The sequence below is a fragment of the Cinclus cinclus genome, chromosome 3 (assembly GCF_963662255.1).
Source record: "Cinclus cinclus chromosome 3, bCinCin1.1, whole genome shotgun sequence".
Taxonomy (NCBI): Eukaryota; Metazoa; Chordata; class Aves; order Passeriformes; family Cinclidae; genus Cinclus; species Cinclus cinclus.
In genome coordinates this window covers 60,269,028-60,283,518 of record NC_085048.1, presented here as the reverse complement: position 1 = coordinate 60,283,518, position 14,491 = coordinate 60,269,028, and the positions used below count along the sequence as shown (strand labels likewise).

Here is a 14,491-nt window from a genome sequence, read left to right as displayed (position 1 = left end):
TCTTGTTCCCCTGGTCCTCTCTGGGACATATTAAAAAAATCGTAAAAATGAAGAAGGGACCAAATGTAAACCACAAGACTGAACCATTAGAAAGAAAAAAAAATCACAAGTTTGTTAAAGTTGTCAGTTAGATAATGTTGAAGAGATCCTATAGGAGAGTCCTGTTTGAAGTTCAGGATATAGGAATATATGAAGCATCTGTTTCCAATCAGCAGTGACAGCAGGTACAGTTAGTTGATATAATAAAGACCTGTCTGCACACTGGATGAGAAATTCTAAAGTGACAGAACTGGGTTGCAGCATTTGGTAAACAAATTTAGCAGGACTATAAAACCATCTTAAATGAGTTGATTATTCTCATCCCTGCTTGATGCCAGGGAAAGGTTGTGAAGACTTACCAAACAATATAAGAAATTAAAATTCTTCCAATAAAAACATTGTGATCAGTAGGGAAGCCTGCTGTTGCAATCTCATTTTTAAATGTTGAAAATGCAGGACCATGAAAAAACAGGGTGTATTTTTGGTACCTAACATTGGAGTTTGTGATGCATACAAGGACGGGTTTAGAAAGAGGCAAATTTTACAGAAATTGATAGCATGTTTTTGAATAGTCATCAGCTGATCACCAGCTCTTAAGATAAGCTCTCTGCATAGAATTCAGTTCAGTATTTGACCAGCCCTAACCGATGCTTTTTCAGCTCTTTTCACTCTATTCTGCAAACACATCCTTGCAGGATGCCAGGCTGAAGCCCCAGAGCCAGGAACAGGAGTGACTGCTACACTATGCCAACTCTACCACTCTGTTTATGAATGTTGTTTTTCAAGTAAAGCTACTGCTTTTATATTTCGATACTTCTAAACAAGTGTGATTTCCCTATCTAGAGTTTTATACTCAGCAAACTAGGTTTATGAACTATAAATTCCTACACTGAAGGTAAAAGCTTAAGAGAGTTAATCAAACAAGACAGAGGATGCCAAAACTAAAGCTGGAAGAGAAGGCAGCATATAAAATATCTTGAAGCATCCATGACAACAGTCATCACTGAGATGAGTTACCTGCAGTTCCCAAATCTATTCTGCCACTGGGGTTTGCAGTGACTTTATATTCAGTAACATTCCAGCCAAGTTGCATAGAAATCCTGTCAGTCTTAGACTGAGTTTTGTTAAAAACAATAAAATCTGTTTCCTGAGTATCCTATCAAAGACAGACAAACAGCAGAAACAAAAACAGTTCAGTATATTTTACTGATAAAATTTTCAGACATCTGCTTTGTCAAAGAATTGGGACAGAGACCACATGGAAAATAGTTTTGTACCTGTAATCCATTATTTTTAATGTCCATGGTTGTTTTATTTTTTCTGTTTTTGCATTCAGAACAACATTCATTTATAATCAATGCACTTTTCAAGTCACACATTTGCTTCTTCATAAGAAAGTCTTAGAAGAAGAGTTCAAGATGAGGAAATTACGTCTTTTTCTTCCATTTTTTTTTTAGTTCAGTAACCAGTGATGAATCTTATAAAACCCCACTACAAGGCTGACTGCCATGGTACAGAAAACTAATTAATTTACTCTGATGAATTTGTCATGAGACAAATTACTAGGACCACTGACTCACTCATCTCTGCAAATACATCTTTGGAGCAGGGGCACAGCATAACAGAACTTGCCAGCATTTATTTTGTAACAGTGGTTTGTATCTGGTTTTGTCAGTAAATTAAATACTTAACAATGTTCTAGCATACCTGTCATTTAGCTGGCAATACTGCTAGACCAGCATTCAAATACATAGGAGAATAAAGTCTACATGAGCAGATACAGGTGTTCTTCTGAAAGACCCCTCACTTCCTCCTGCAGCTGAGTAAATATGAATTTAGATCCACCAAATAAAGGGACTAAACACTGACTAATAAAAGAAGTGGGGTGGTTCTAATTTTAGGTAGGTTTATGCGCACAGTCCTTAAATAAACATAAATGTATCAGTTTGAATGTTATTTTTATCCTGATTTCCAAAGGAAATGAGACTTCTTGATTCTGTTATTAAGTGGTGGTTGCCTCTCTCTGACTGTCCTCATCCTTCACTTGCAACCTGCCTTACAGCTTCTGAAGTTGTTGGCTTTTAGTCTGCAGTTGACAATGGGGGAAATAACCTCCATTACATTAAAATATTGCTATTCCCAACAAAAAGAGCAGCTGTAAAGAGCAGAAAGACTTATGTTACTACTTCCACTATTAGACATACTGCAGTACAAACTTGGCATTCACCTGCTCTGCCTGACCTCTCAGCTGCCCTGTAAGCACATGCATAATGGCAGAATAATTAGCCCCCCACATCAGCCAAAATATGTGCTTTCTCCCAGCTAGTTAAGTAGAGGAGAAAGGAGAAGAGCTGAAAACATGAAGTTTAAGCTATACAACTAAAGAAGATGAAAGTATTTAAATGAAGGAGAATTTGAGATTAGCAGGAACAAAGCAGTGAGGAAAAAGCTCGCACACAGGTGTACCCTGGGGCAACCTGACCTGATGGGTTCTGATGCTCAAACCAGAGTGATTTCAGAGCCTGGCACCAGAGGGTTCAACAGCTAATGTGCACATACTGAGTTCTGATACTGAAGTAACAGAACAAGGTTTGCTTTTCACCAGGGCTGGGAAGAAGCAACACTGATAGAAATGTTTTCTTCACAGTTGATCCAGAGAAGAAAGGGCTGTGTTACTTTGCTGCAAGGGCTACGTTTAAGACAATAAAGCTGTGTTTATGGGTAAGTCCTTTAGGTACCTAAATCAGCATTAGATATCATTGTACATATTTAGGTTGACTTTAGAGACCATTATTTTACACTTTACAAAACTAAAGAATTCTATCTAAATTAGAGTGCTAAGGTTAATAAGCACAGGTTAATGCTAAATATAAGTAAACACAAAGGCTTAGCAGACGGTTCACTATGTCACCCTTTTGCATCCATTCCAGATCAGGGTACTGGAAAAAAAATGATAATACATGGTATCATCATTAAATATAATTAATATATCTGCAGCATTTTCCTTCAATTTAGATTTCAAAGCTATTATAAAGTTTCATTACTAGCAGCAGAAATCAGAATGGAGTCATTCCTATCCTGCAGAAAATGATATAGAATTACATTCTGCTGGGCTCTAAAGTACCAGCAAAAACCTATGAAGCACATTGTGCTCCTGAGCAGCTCGAGGACCATGTGCTGGCATTTACTTGGCAAGTTACATGACTGAGGTTACTGCATTACACCAAATGATTGTACATTAGAAAATTACAGTAACGATCTTGTAGTTATGATACTGGACTTGGAATATTTTTGTCCAGCTCTTGGCTCTGCTACAACATTAAGCAAGTTATTAATTTCTTTTCTCCTCATTCACTTATCCATAAAACAATGGAATTTTCTTTTTCTGTCAGTCTGTTCATGGCCCAGTGATTTTGGGAAACATACTTTCTCCTTTCGTATTTCCACAGTACCTAGCACAGTGGACCTTAGAATCAGGGGCAGTCTTGCATGTCTACCTCAATGCAAACAACCATTGTTAATAGCACATCTTTATCTGTATTGCGTTTTAGGATGGATTCGGGACATTTTGCAACATTTTCCACATTGCAGGTCTACAGCAATGAGCTAATGTGGGAAAAACATATCAGCAAAACATGGAGAACAGACTTAAAAATGCCTCCTACCTGTACAGGTGTCTCCAGAGTGTAGATATGCTCCCCACGCACATTGTAGAACTTGACAAGTGCGCTTTTCAGCAGGGAACCATTGCTGAGGTCAACCAGCTGGCTCTGCTTCTCCATGCCTGCTACTGCAAGTAGGTCTCCTTGTGTGCACCACTGTACCACCACATCTGAAATCATAAAGATGGTCTGCAATAACCACCGACTAGGAACAACAGAACAGCATTTCCAGATGCTGCAAAGTGACTTGAACAGATAAAACATGCTCTCAGAAGTTACTTAAGTACTTAGAAACCTACATCCTTTCATTAAAACAGTAGAAAATATGCCACAGATGTGCTTTGGAGAATGAATATTTCGTAAATTGAATAAAAAGTGTAAAAAACATTCTTTTCCTCTCTGTGGTGAGTCAGTAATCAGCAATGGTCCTAATGTAATCAGTAGCTGGTCCTAAACACCTAAGGACAAGAATTTACTAGAGATGTTGAAACTGATGTGGAAGACCCTACATACAGCTTTGGGTAAATAAGTGGAGAAATGCAAATAAATAATCTGACGAAGAGAGCAGCAAAGAGTGTTTGTCTGGAAAGGCCTAGAGTGCAAAAAAGCAGAATATCTGGCAATGCTTCATGTTCTCACTGGCTGTTAATATAACTTTCAGCATAGCTCAAACTAGAGTTACAACAGTGTAACATAAAACCAAGCACTTGGATTTTTATCCATAAATACATATGGCCTCCATATCCTATGTTTTCACTTGCCACCATCATACAAAGATGATGAGGGCTCTGAAGAATCTCTCTTATGAGAGAGATTGAGGGAGCTGGGCTTGTTTGGTCTACAGCCTGAGAGTGGATCTCATTATTATCTCAAAGATTTGTGCTGAGAAGATGGTGCCAGACTTTTCAGTGGTGCCCAGTGACAGGACGAGGAGCAATGGCCATAAACTAAAGCACAAGAAGTTCTGCCTCAACATGAGGAAGAATTTCTTTACACTGAGGGCAGCAGAGCACTGGAAGAAGCTGACCACGGAGGTTGAGGAGTCTCCCTCTCTGGAGACATTCAAAACCCACCAAGACAAGTCCCTGTGTAACCTGTTCTAGAGGGCCCTGCCTTGGCAGGGGGGTTAGTCTGGATGATCCCCAGAGGTCCCTTCCAGCCCTAAAGATTCTGTGATTCTTACTTGTGAAAAATCTACTCAGCTGCTTAGTAGGGCTTTGCTGAAATCACACGGGGACCACTCAGATTCTCATATACACGGATATGAATAGAGATACCAGTTACTTCTCTTACAGGCACCACATGATGAGGGACACCCACAGCTTAATTTGGGGATTCTTATTTCAAACTCTCATATCCTCTAGTTCTTTGTAACACTTCTAGAGTAACTCTAAAATAGTATTTTGCATTTCTGCTCGTGTTTCAAAAGCAGACTTGCATGTTCAAGGAATACCAAGCTAGTCTTTAAATCTTTTTACTCTTAAACCAGAGGTGAAGGGCACCTACTTTGTGCTGAGACAAAATGAAGGTAAAGACAAAACTTTTGTGCTCTGGGATGCTCAATCTGCCAAGAACCTTTTGAAGACACTTGTGGGCAAGAAGCTGTCTTCAAATGAAGAGGCAGGAGAGAAATGAGAGTTGGCAGGAAGGATCTCAAAATTGTTTCAAGTTGTCAACTTGTCATTTTCATGGACTTTTATGTGCAATTTAAAATGGTTTTATATTATTTCAACTTTCTGATATTTCTCATGAGAATCATGCTTCTGTACATATCAGAGGAAAGCTGCATGTTCTTCAGGGTAATTTTTCCACAGCTAGGCATTGTATGTCTCTTGTTTTCCCTTAGTTTTTGGCCCTCTAAGTAACCTACAACAGGATTTAATTCATGTTTCTCAGAGAGGAAGAAGACAGGCAGGTTAGAAATGAACAAGGCAAGCTGATCAGCTCTACTTTTGGTAACTGGATACCTATGGAATTACCATAATGAAAAAACTGTCTCCTTTGGATACATATCTTCAGGCAAAATTTTCAGCTGATCCCCATGACAAGAGGAAGAGGAGTGATTACTTTGTCCAGCAGTTTTCTCTCTCTCTCTCTCTCCAAAGTCCTGGAATTAGACTGCTGCAAAGACTGCAAAGGCAGCAAAGGGATGGATGTGGGCTGCAGCATCCCCCCAGGGCAGTGTGGCTCTACTGATATGCTTTCACTGCCAACAGGATCTTCAATGACTATTGGACCTTTACACACAATAACTGATAAATAGGTTCTCAGCACTAGCAGAGAGATTAAAGATCAAATGGAGGTTTCATCTAGGATAATGGTCCACAAGTGAATCAGTGGATCAGACATCCCTCAAAACTGCTTTCCAGCCACCACAGCCACATGTATCGGCAAATCTTGAACACAGAGCACTGTAAATGTGCAACAGCTCTTCAGGCAGTAGTTGTGGCTAACTAGTACAATTAGTAGATGTAGCTCAGCAGGTCTGCAGGTAGCAGTGCACTGAGAATCACAGAGTTAAAAAGAAAAAAAAAAAAAGGATACATCTGAACAGTTCAAGACCTCCACTAGGACTGACAAAACTATCAGGACTGTTCGAGCTGGATGAAAAGAACTTTTATTCGGGTAATCAAATTATCAAGGCTTTTCCTTGTCAATTAACAGAAATATTCCCAGTAAAATGATGGCTCTGCAAAACTAGTAGAATATATATATATGCTTGAAATAATTTCATAATTGCCTACTTTAAAAATACATCAAGTAGCCTACAGCAGCCTATAAAGGTAGCCTACAGCAGCCTATAAAGGCAAGGATATCTGCTGCAGAGACTACAGTGCAATACTTTGAGATTTTAAACACAAACACAAGAACAAGGACTTATAGATAATACTGAAGACCATACTTTGTGGTCTTGCACATTCTTGCCTGTGACAAAATCCAGTAAAATTTAGAGTCACTTGAAAAAAAATTATGAAGATACAGGAAACATGAACATCTATATAAAACCAGACATAAATTATTTTCCACTGTACAATGCTTAACAACAGACAGTGATAGCCCAATAATCTTTTTGTGTCACACACACATTCCCAATCCAGTAAGATGCTGCATGGTTTTTGTCTACTGATTAAAAAAATGTAGTCCAGTTTATAACTAATAAAAATATTTCTAGCCTATCTAGCACATTAATATTTTGCTACAGGAGGGCGACATATTTAAGGGATCTTTTTTGCACTAGTGAAAATCAATGAGGAAAGAGAAACAGGACAGACATCCTCAGCAAGATAGAGCCCTGCAACTCTAGACAGAAAATAAGAAGGTGTTTGTTTCTCCTACTGTTCCCAGCTGAAAGCTAGACTAGATGACAATTCAAGACTGCTCAGTACCCTAATTACTCTAATAGTGTAGAAATGCTGAGCAGACCTATTGGTGATTATCACAACAGCTTCTTTATGTTGGTTCCAGTTTTCCACAATCTTGGTATCCTTTCAGTTGATGAAGTTTTCTGGATTGTAGGGCTGTCTCATGATGCTGCATTTTGCCACTTGCACATTTCTTGTGTTGGCACAGATGGAGAAAGCAATGGAAAAGAAACCTCAAAGGTGATGTTTTTACCTCCTAAGACTACTGTATGTAATGGATCACCCAAAAACTGTGGGGGTGGTGTTAGGGCAACTTTTCACCAAAAGCATCCCACTATTTCAGAACAGCTAAGAGTTTGCTCCAACAGCCTAATTCTCTTTTCATCTAATTTAAAACTAATTTACCTATGGAGATGAAAAAGCTTCAGTGGAACCTGTATTTAAGTATGCGCCCATGTGCTGTATTGAATTAAAATGTCTCTGCAGGCAAAGCACAGTAAATTGCACTGAGAGTACTGGCAAAGTAAAGGACATTTTTAATAGGGAAGAACAGTAAAAATTTCAATGTGAGTTAAAGATTTCACATGGACTACTGATTGTACAAACATTCATGCACATCACTTAGCAAAATGTACAGTAATTAATCATTGGAATTTTTCCTCTCTCAGAATAACTTGCCTCTTGACAATTAATAATTCTAGCAAGTTTTCAATAACTGTGAGAACCCAAGCAGCATTGCAATTTATACCAGGTTACCAAAAGCATGGAAGACCTTGTGAATTGGACTTGCAAAGAAAGTGTTTATGCAGCAGAGACATTCACACAAAGAACTATAATCGTATTAATACATTCTGCTGGAAAAGTGCAAAACAGATCAATTGCCCTACAAAATTGCCACAGAAACACGATCTCAAAAGTACCGTGAAACATTTTTTCAAACACAACTCCATCAGCCAAGACCTGCTCTTCCTCCAGCAGGTGTCACTGCTGGAAACGGCAATAGCAGCGCCGAGGGCTCCTGGGTTAACGAGTGAGAGCCACAAAAAAGTAACCTATGCACACATCCTCAAAAATACAAGAAAATCAGGGCATAGGAGTGAGAGAAATGGCTTCTTTTTTGTACCTTTCAACCCTGAGCGGATGATAGTAGGAGACAAATCATCATAATTGTTCATTAAACTGATGTCTCCTGACGTGAAGCTGACAGTAAGTAGTGGCTTGGTGTTCTGCACCGGGACAGGATACGCAGCTGGTCCGTCTGCAAAACAAGGCTCCGAGTGAGCAAAAGGTCAACAACCAAAAATAATCACATCCAGGCAGAAACACATTGTACTTCAGCCTACCACCATCAGAAGTTGTTCCAAGCCTCTCTACCTGCTTACCGGTGCACAAGCAGAAATAAGCAGGTTTAACACAAGCAAAGCAGGTTTAACTAGTTAAGCTTCTCTGTTTCTGTGAAACCTCAGTGCTTTTACTTTGTCAATTTTTACTGCAGCATATCCACAGTGATTAATGCATACACTATTGTGTTACCCAGCACCGTTTTTTCAGTCTTTCTCCATTCTCAACTCCTCAAAGTGACAAAAAAAATTTGAAAACCAGTGCCTTAGAAGGCTTTCTCAGAACCCCAGCTGAAAACCAGCATGATGAGCAATACAACAACATTAAAAACTACTAGTTCTGTACACTTTTTGCTTGGGCAGATACTGGGGACTCTTCCTGAAGTCACATAGAGACATTTTAAGAACTTCTAAGAGAACATACTGACCTTTCACAAATTACTGCATTCTAAATGTCTAGGCAGCAGCATGAAAAGATACCTGCCATTCTGCATAACAGGATCCAATGCATCCAAAGGTAGTGGCAAGCCCAGAAGGAACATTTGGCTTTAAAAACCATTTCTGCAAAGTTTCTGGTCCTCTGGGTTTGTCAGCGATTCACTAAAATTCCTTTGTTCAAATACTTCATGACCAATATTGTCATCTGTAGCTTTTGCTGTTTAACTCTTTCTGTTTACAGTTTCTGAGAGGAGATGCCACTGGTCCCTGATTAAGTGCCTCTCAAGGCCTAGACAACATCTTTCCAGTCAACAAAAAAAGCAGAACCAGTTAAGAGTAGTATTGCTTCCTGAACTTGTAAAAAAGCTGATGAGAAAGCATTTTGGAGAAAGATGTCTGGTAACTAGCACCTCCGTGTGTGTATAAAATTTAATAAGAAAATTCCAACAAACTTCTAGTCCTTCCTACACATCTGTGTGAGTCAAAGGCTTGTCACCTTTGAGAGGTTTATCCTGCATCTGCTCTAAAGAAAACACATCATGTTTGGGTAATCATTAAAATAGGCTTGTAGGTTTGTAATGAGTCCACCCACCCCCTGACTGACTCAGAAAAAGCGAACACATTTGGATCATTTAAGTTCTCGTCTGTGTACTCTGCAATTTCACCACCCTCCAGCTGGAGCCTCAGTATTTAAAAAAAAAAAAAACACAACAAAAACCCAGGAAAAATACAATTTATTGTTGTCTGTCTTGCTTTAACAGCTTGCTAGGTTGAAGTCTGTTTTTTTCCTCCTAAGGTAAGAAATCTTACCCAGTACCAGAAGGGAGGCATGAAAGCCAAAACAAAATTCTGTTTTAAAATATGGTAACATTTTACCAGGTGATCAGATTATCTTCTTTCAATATTTGTTATATATACAAGCTTATTATATAGACACATACAGGGGAAAAGGTAGACTTTTGGTCTGAATCCAAATTAGAATTAAAACTGCAGAAGTCCAAGATGCAAATTCAGAATTATTTTTGAATAATCATTATGTATTTAAAATTTTCACTGTACAATCACTGTTATATAAACTTGGTTCTTAATTTAGTTCAGGCTTTATACACTGGAACACAGGAACATCTTACCTAGGGCTTATAAATGGATCAATCCCATCAACAGGAAGTATTATCATTACCTGAATGAGAAGGGTGGGACTGATTGTGTAGGGACACTTAGGCCTCATAAGTCTTCGCTACCGATGATTTCCAAAGATTTAAAACCGAAATATTTCACCAAACTAGTTGTATTGAGAGGGAAGGATTTATTCCTGACTCTCTAACTGGCAATGTGCTCTGAAGCATGTGAATGAATAACTCCAGCTAGCTCCAGTCACCCTGCTTCCACCCCGAGTAATTGCAGGAAATATCTTTATTTCTGAGCCTTCTGTGGTATTTATGGAACTCTTTACGTAAGGACTATGAAAAACGGGACTGTAACGATGAGTATTACAGAAATCCTATGAAACAGAGATAAAATTAAATATATAGTATTTTACCCCATGTCGAGTACTGCTGTCTTTTCACATGAATCTATATAATAGTGCATTAATTTCTGTGGCTGCACTCTGGCTACCTCCATATACATGAACCACTGCAATACCTCATATCTGCTTATCAGTGAAACCTGACATGCCCCTGTCTATTGTTTTTCACTCACCCTCATTGAAAACTTTCTAAGCTTTGTGTTGTCATCTCATTTGTACAAACGGAGGAAGAGCAGCACAGATGAGGTATGACCTGCAGCAAGGCTGGTGGCAGAGCTGGGAACAAACCCACTCTCCCATACCAGCTCTCTGCTCCACAAGAGCTTGAAACTGTGCCACCCTGCTGTTTTTGTAGGGCATGATAATGCCCTGACATTTGAGATGTCTTCATGAGCACATGCAAAGCTGAAACAGAAGGATGTGCACATAACCCTACCTTGTGGTGGGGAATAGTCATCAGAGTCTGTGTCGCTCTCGCTGCTGTCCTCCACCAGGAAGCTGGGGTAGTTCCAGGACATGTTGAGGATGCCATCTGACTCATGAAGGAGCACGTGGGCCAGCATTCGGCCATGGCAATCCATGACAATAACCTGTCCATCAGCAGTGCCAAACAGTACCTGAAAATAACACAACAACTCTCAGTCCCACCAAATGCCAGCCACGGGGTCCTCCTTCAAATGCATCTTGTAATTAACTAGCTACACTAGAAATTAATTGAAAGCAAAGCAGTCATGGATGTGAAAGGGTGCCAGAACAGGACACTGCAATCATAGACGAATGTAAAGAATGCAGTTAAAGCAGCAGACTCTACAGGTAAGTTTGTAACATCTGTGAGCAAGTAATTTATGGTGGATGCACTTCGTTCACTTTAATATGAGACATTAGACTTTATTTGAATTTGATCATTACCACAAATAGTGAGATGGCAGAAAGGCTACCACAGATTCTTTAGTATTCTTGGATAATACAAAAGCTCCTAAACCTGTTGGCAGAAACCGAGGTGTGCATCAGTCATAACAATATCAAAAGAAAAGACACAGCTGACAAAAGTGAGGTCCTAGCAGAGATTTCAAATGGCTTGTGAGAAATAGAAAGCTGAATAGAGAAGGACAGGTTATCCAGCTGATGAGCTAGAGAAGGTGGGAAAATGCCTTCCCAAAAAAAAAAAAAAAAAAAAAAAAAAGAGGTAAAAGCAATATGATCAGTCACAGTTTGAAGTAGATTATCATAGGCCAAGGGGAAGGCAATGTGCTGCACATCCAAGAAGAGATGAAAAGAGCTTCCACCCAACATTTCAAACACAAAATGGGTATTTCAAGTTCTTTCTTGCCCTTAAACAACTCCATAAGCCAATCACACAGATTGAAGTCAGACTGACTGGAACCTGCAATTTCTTTTTTAATAAATTCTTCTTGAGGATTGAAGAAAGTTAAGATCCTGCATATCTGATGAATTTTAGGAAAAAAATTCAGGAAATAAGGACTAATAAATCCTAAAGCAATAAATGCATTAGCCAAGGCTGTTGCTGCTATCACGTAATTCTTCATGAGGCAAATACACTTTAAAGCAAGTTTAAAAGCATCCATCAAGCTGAAAACTAGCCAGCATTGAAAATGAAGCTGAAAGGAAGGTCAAATCTTACACTTGCTCTTCAGTCTACCACCTATTTCCAAGACTTGTAAATTTAAGGTTCTAACAATTATATGCCCAGATCAGAAATTCACCTAGCCTCGTATCTTACCTTTAAGGGTGGCCAAGTGTTTGGAGAAGAGTAAAAGAACAGGATGCACTGAGCAGGCACCTCTCCTGCACACTCCTGTAGCTTTCAACAATAACAACAACAAAAAAATCAATCCTTCTTCTCTGATAATTGATACTTTCATTTGGCAACCTTTAGCTCTTTACACTGAAAGAAACACGAATAATTGTTCCTTACTTAAATTCTTAACATTGGTCACAATTTTACAGACCTCTATTATCCAATGCCCTAGTCATCTCTTTGCTAAGCTGAAGAATCATAGCCTACTCAGGATCTCCATGTACAGTTGTTGTTCAAAGCCTGCAATCACTCTCAGTGACCTCTGCTGTCAGAGGTCTTCTTTTCTATCTTCCTACTGAGAGGCTGTGTCAGACTTGCAGCGTTCAATGTGTGTATTGTATCGGACTTATACAATAGCAGTCTCTTAGGAAGCAATTGTCATTATTGCCCTTTTAAAAGTTTCAGAAAGGAAGTGTGGCTTCTTAAGTCTTAGTAAAAAAAAACCAAAAAAACCAAAAAACCCCCACCAAATCTTAAGAAAAACAACGGAGTTGTTTTCCATTATCAAAAATATTGAAAAAAATCAGTATCTGGCTGCCTTAACTGTAATCATTACATGTTAAAAATATTTTTGTGTTAAATAGTTGCTGGGTTAAAACAGCAGCTGAAGTTTGCTACAAGCTTCAGAATACTATTCTTAGATATAAAAGCAAGAACTCAGTCTTTATTCATCTCCGTGTCCTCCCTTGTGATCCCTTATTCTATTCTTCTTCCACTTGTATCATCACATCTCCTTTCACACTGTTCATTATTTCCACTGTTTTCACATGCATGATCAGTGCACAGCCACTTTCACCATTCCCTTTCAAAACGCAGCCACTCTCTCTCTCTGATCTCAACAAAACAAACTTACAAAGGCAAAATCTTACCAGTTGTCACTGCTAGCTTTTCACACCACTCTCAGTCTACTATAGATTAGTTTTTAACTAGCTTCCTGAAAGTTCTATAATTGCCAATACCCAGACAGAGGAGGTGAACCTCTATTGTTTCTGAAAATAGCAGTACATGAGCCTGCCTCCTAAAACCCTGCAGAAACATTTTATAATTGGGTAGGGAAAAAAAATAATCTTTGGACTCATCACTCAACAGTTCAGTTTCATCTCAATCTAAAGCTAATTCTTTTGAGTAGCAGTGCCCCCAAATAATTCAAAATTATGAAGTACTCAGTAATTTCCAATTCAGAACAGCTGCATGTCAGCATCTTAATTCTAGCACTGGAACCTGAGAGAGCTCTTTAGCAATCTAGAAATATCAGAGGGCACACTTCATCTCTTCAGCCAGGCTGTAGGTTTCAAGGAGCAGCTTTAAGTTTCAGGGTTATTGTAGCAATACAACCTTTAAGATGAAAGCATTTATCAGCCTGATAGTCCTGCTGGCTGAACTCCTGCTGAAGCTGTAAAAATGTCTAATGGTGTTATCATCCATAACATTACTCAGGTTATAAATGTCACACTCAAGCTACTTATGTCAGATGAATAAAACTCTCTTGACCTTCAGACAAAAGGTTGAGCCACAGGATATCCCTAAAGGATCTAGCAGAGAAATTAAGAAGTTACATTTTAGATACTTAATTTTTTTGGGGTGTTTGTGGATCTAGGAGGTCAGAATGCTGGAAAAAGGTAACAAGTTACAGTAGTTCGTTAATCCTTGAACACAAAACCTAAGTGATAATACGAGTAATTAAAAAACCCCACCAAGTATTTTGTGAAGTGGTTCTTTGGCCCCTTGTTCTGTTCTTCTCTTGACTGATCATGTCTCCTTTCATACTGCTTCATATTACAACTGATCTTACACTTATTACCAACTGCAGAATTGCATTTGCAGAATATGGAAAATCTGATAATCAAATACCTAAAATCACCCAATACATTCCAAGTGTGAGTCAGTACCACAACATAAATACAGTATGTCTTTACAAAATATCAAACATGATAATGCCTACACTAGAGTGAAGCTGTAGCTGCTTAAAAGTCACACAAATTCTGTAGTGCCCAGATGTTGTGTGCTTTGAAGTGGAAACTGTGATAAACAGCATTGGGATAACCCACACAGTTTTCCAAGTGTAACAAGAGCTAAAAGGTGGGTTCAGTTCTGAAACATAAGTTCAGTTCTGTCTTAGTTCTCCATGAAACCCAAGCTTGGGGTGATTCCTATCTACTATAACAAATCTGAATACCTGAAAAATGCCCTTCTCTGGAATGTGCTGACTGACCACTTTCGTCTATGTGCGAAGTCGAGATGAGTTTCACAACCTAGGTTTGGTAAACTAATAGGCTTCTCAGCTAAAGACTTTTGAACTATCA

At 38.8% G+C, this 14,491-nt stretch overlaps 1 protein-coding gene across 2 annotated transcripts in view; it reads right to left on the bottom strand.

Moving 5' to 3' along the window:
- Nucleotides 1-14,491, bottom strand: part of TULP4 (TUB like protein 4) — a 112,198-nt gene that overhangs the window by 18,450 nt on the left and 79,257 nt on the right. For both annotated transcript variants that reach the window (XM_062488880.1, XM_062488881.1), the window contains exons 4-6: nucleotides 10,806-10,986; nucleotides 8,187-8,321; nucleotides 3,705-3,871 (exon numbers count right to left, since the gene is read on the bottom strand). In XM_062488880.1, coding sequence (XP_062344864.1) covers nucleotides 3,705-3,871; nucleotides 8,187-8,321; nucleotides 10,806-10,986 — 483 coding nt within the window. The remainder of the gene's footprint in view (nucleotides 1-3,704; nucleotides 3,872-8,186; nucleotides 8,322-10,805; nucleotides 10,987-14,491) is intronic.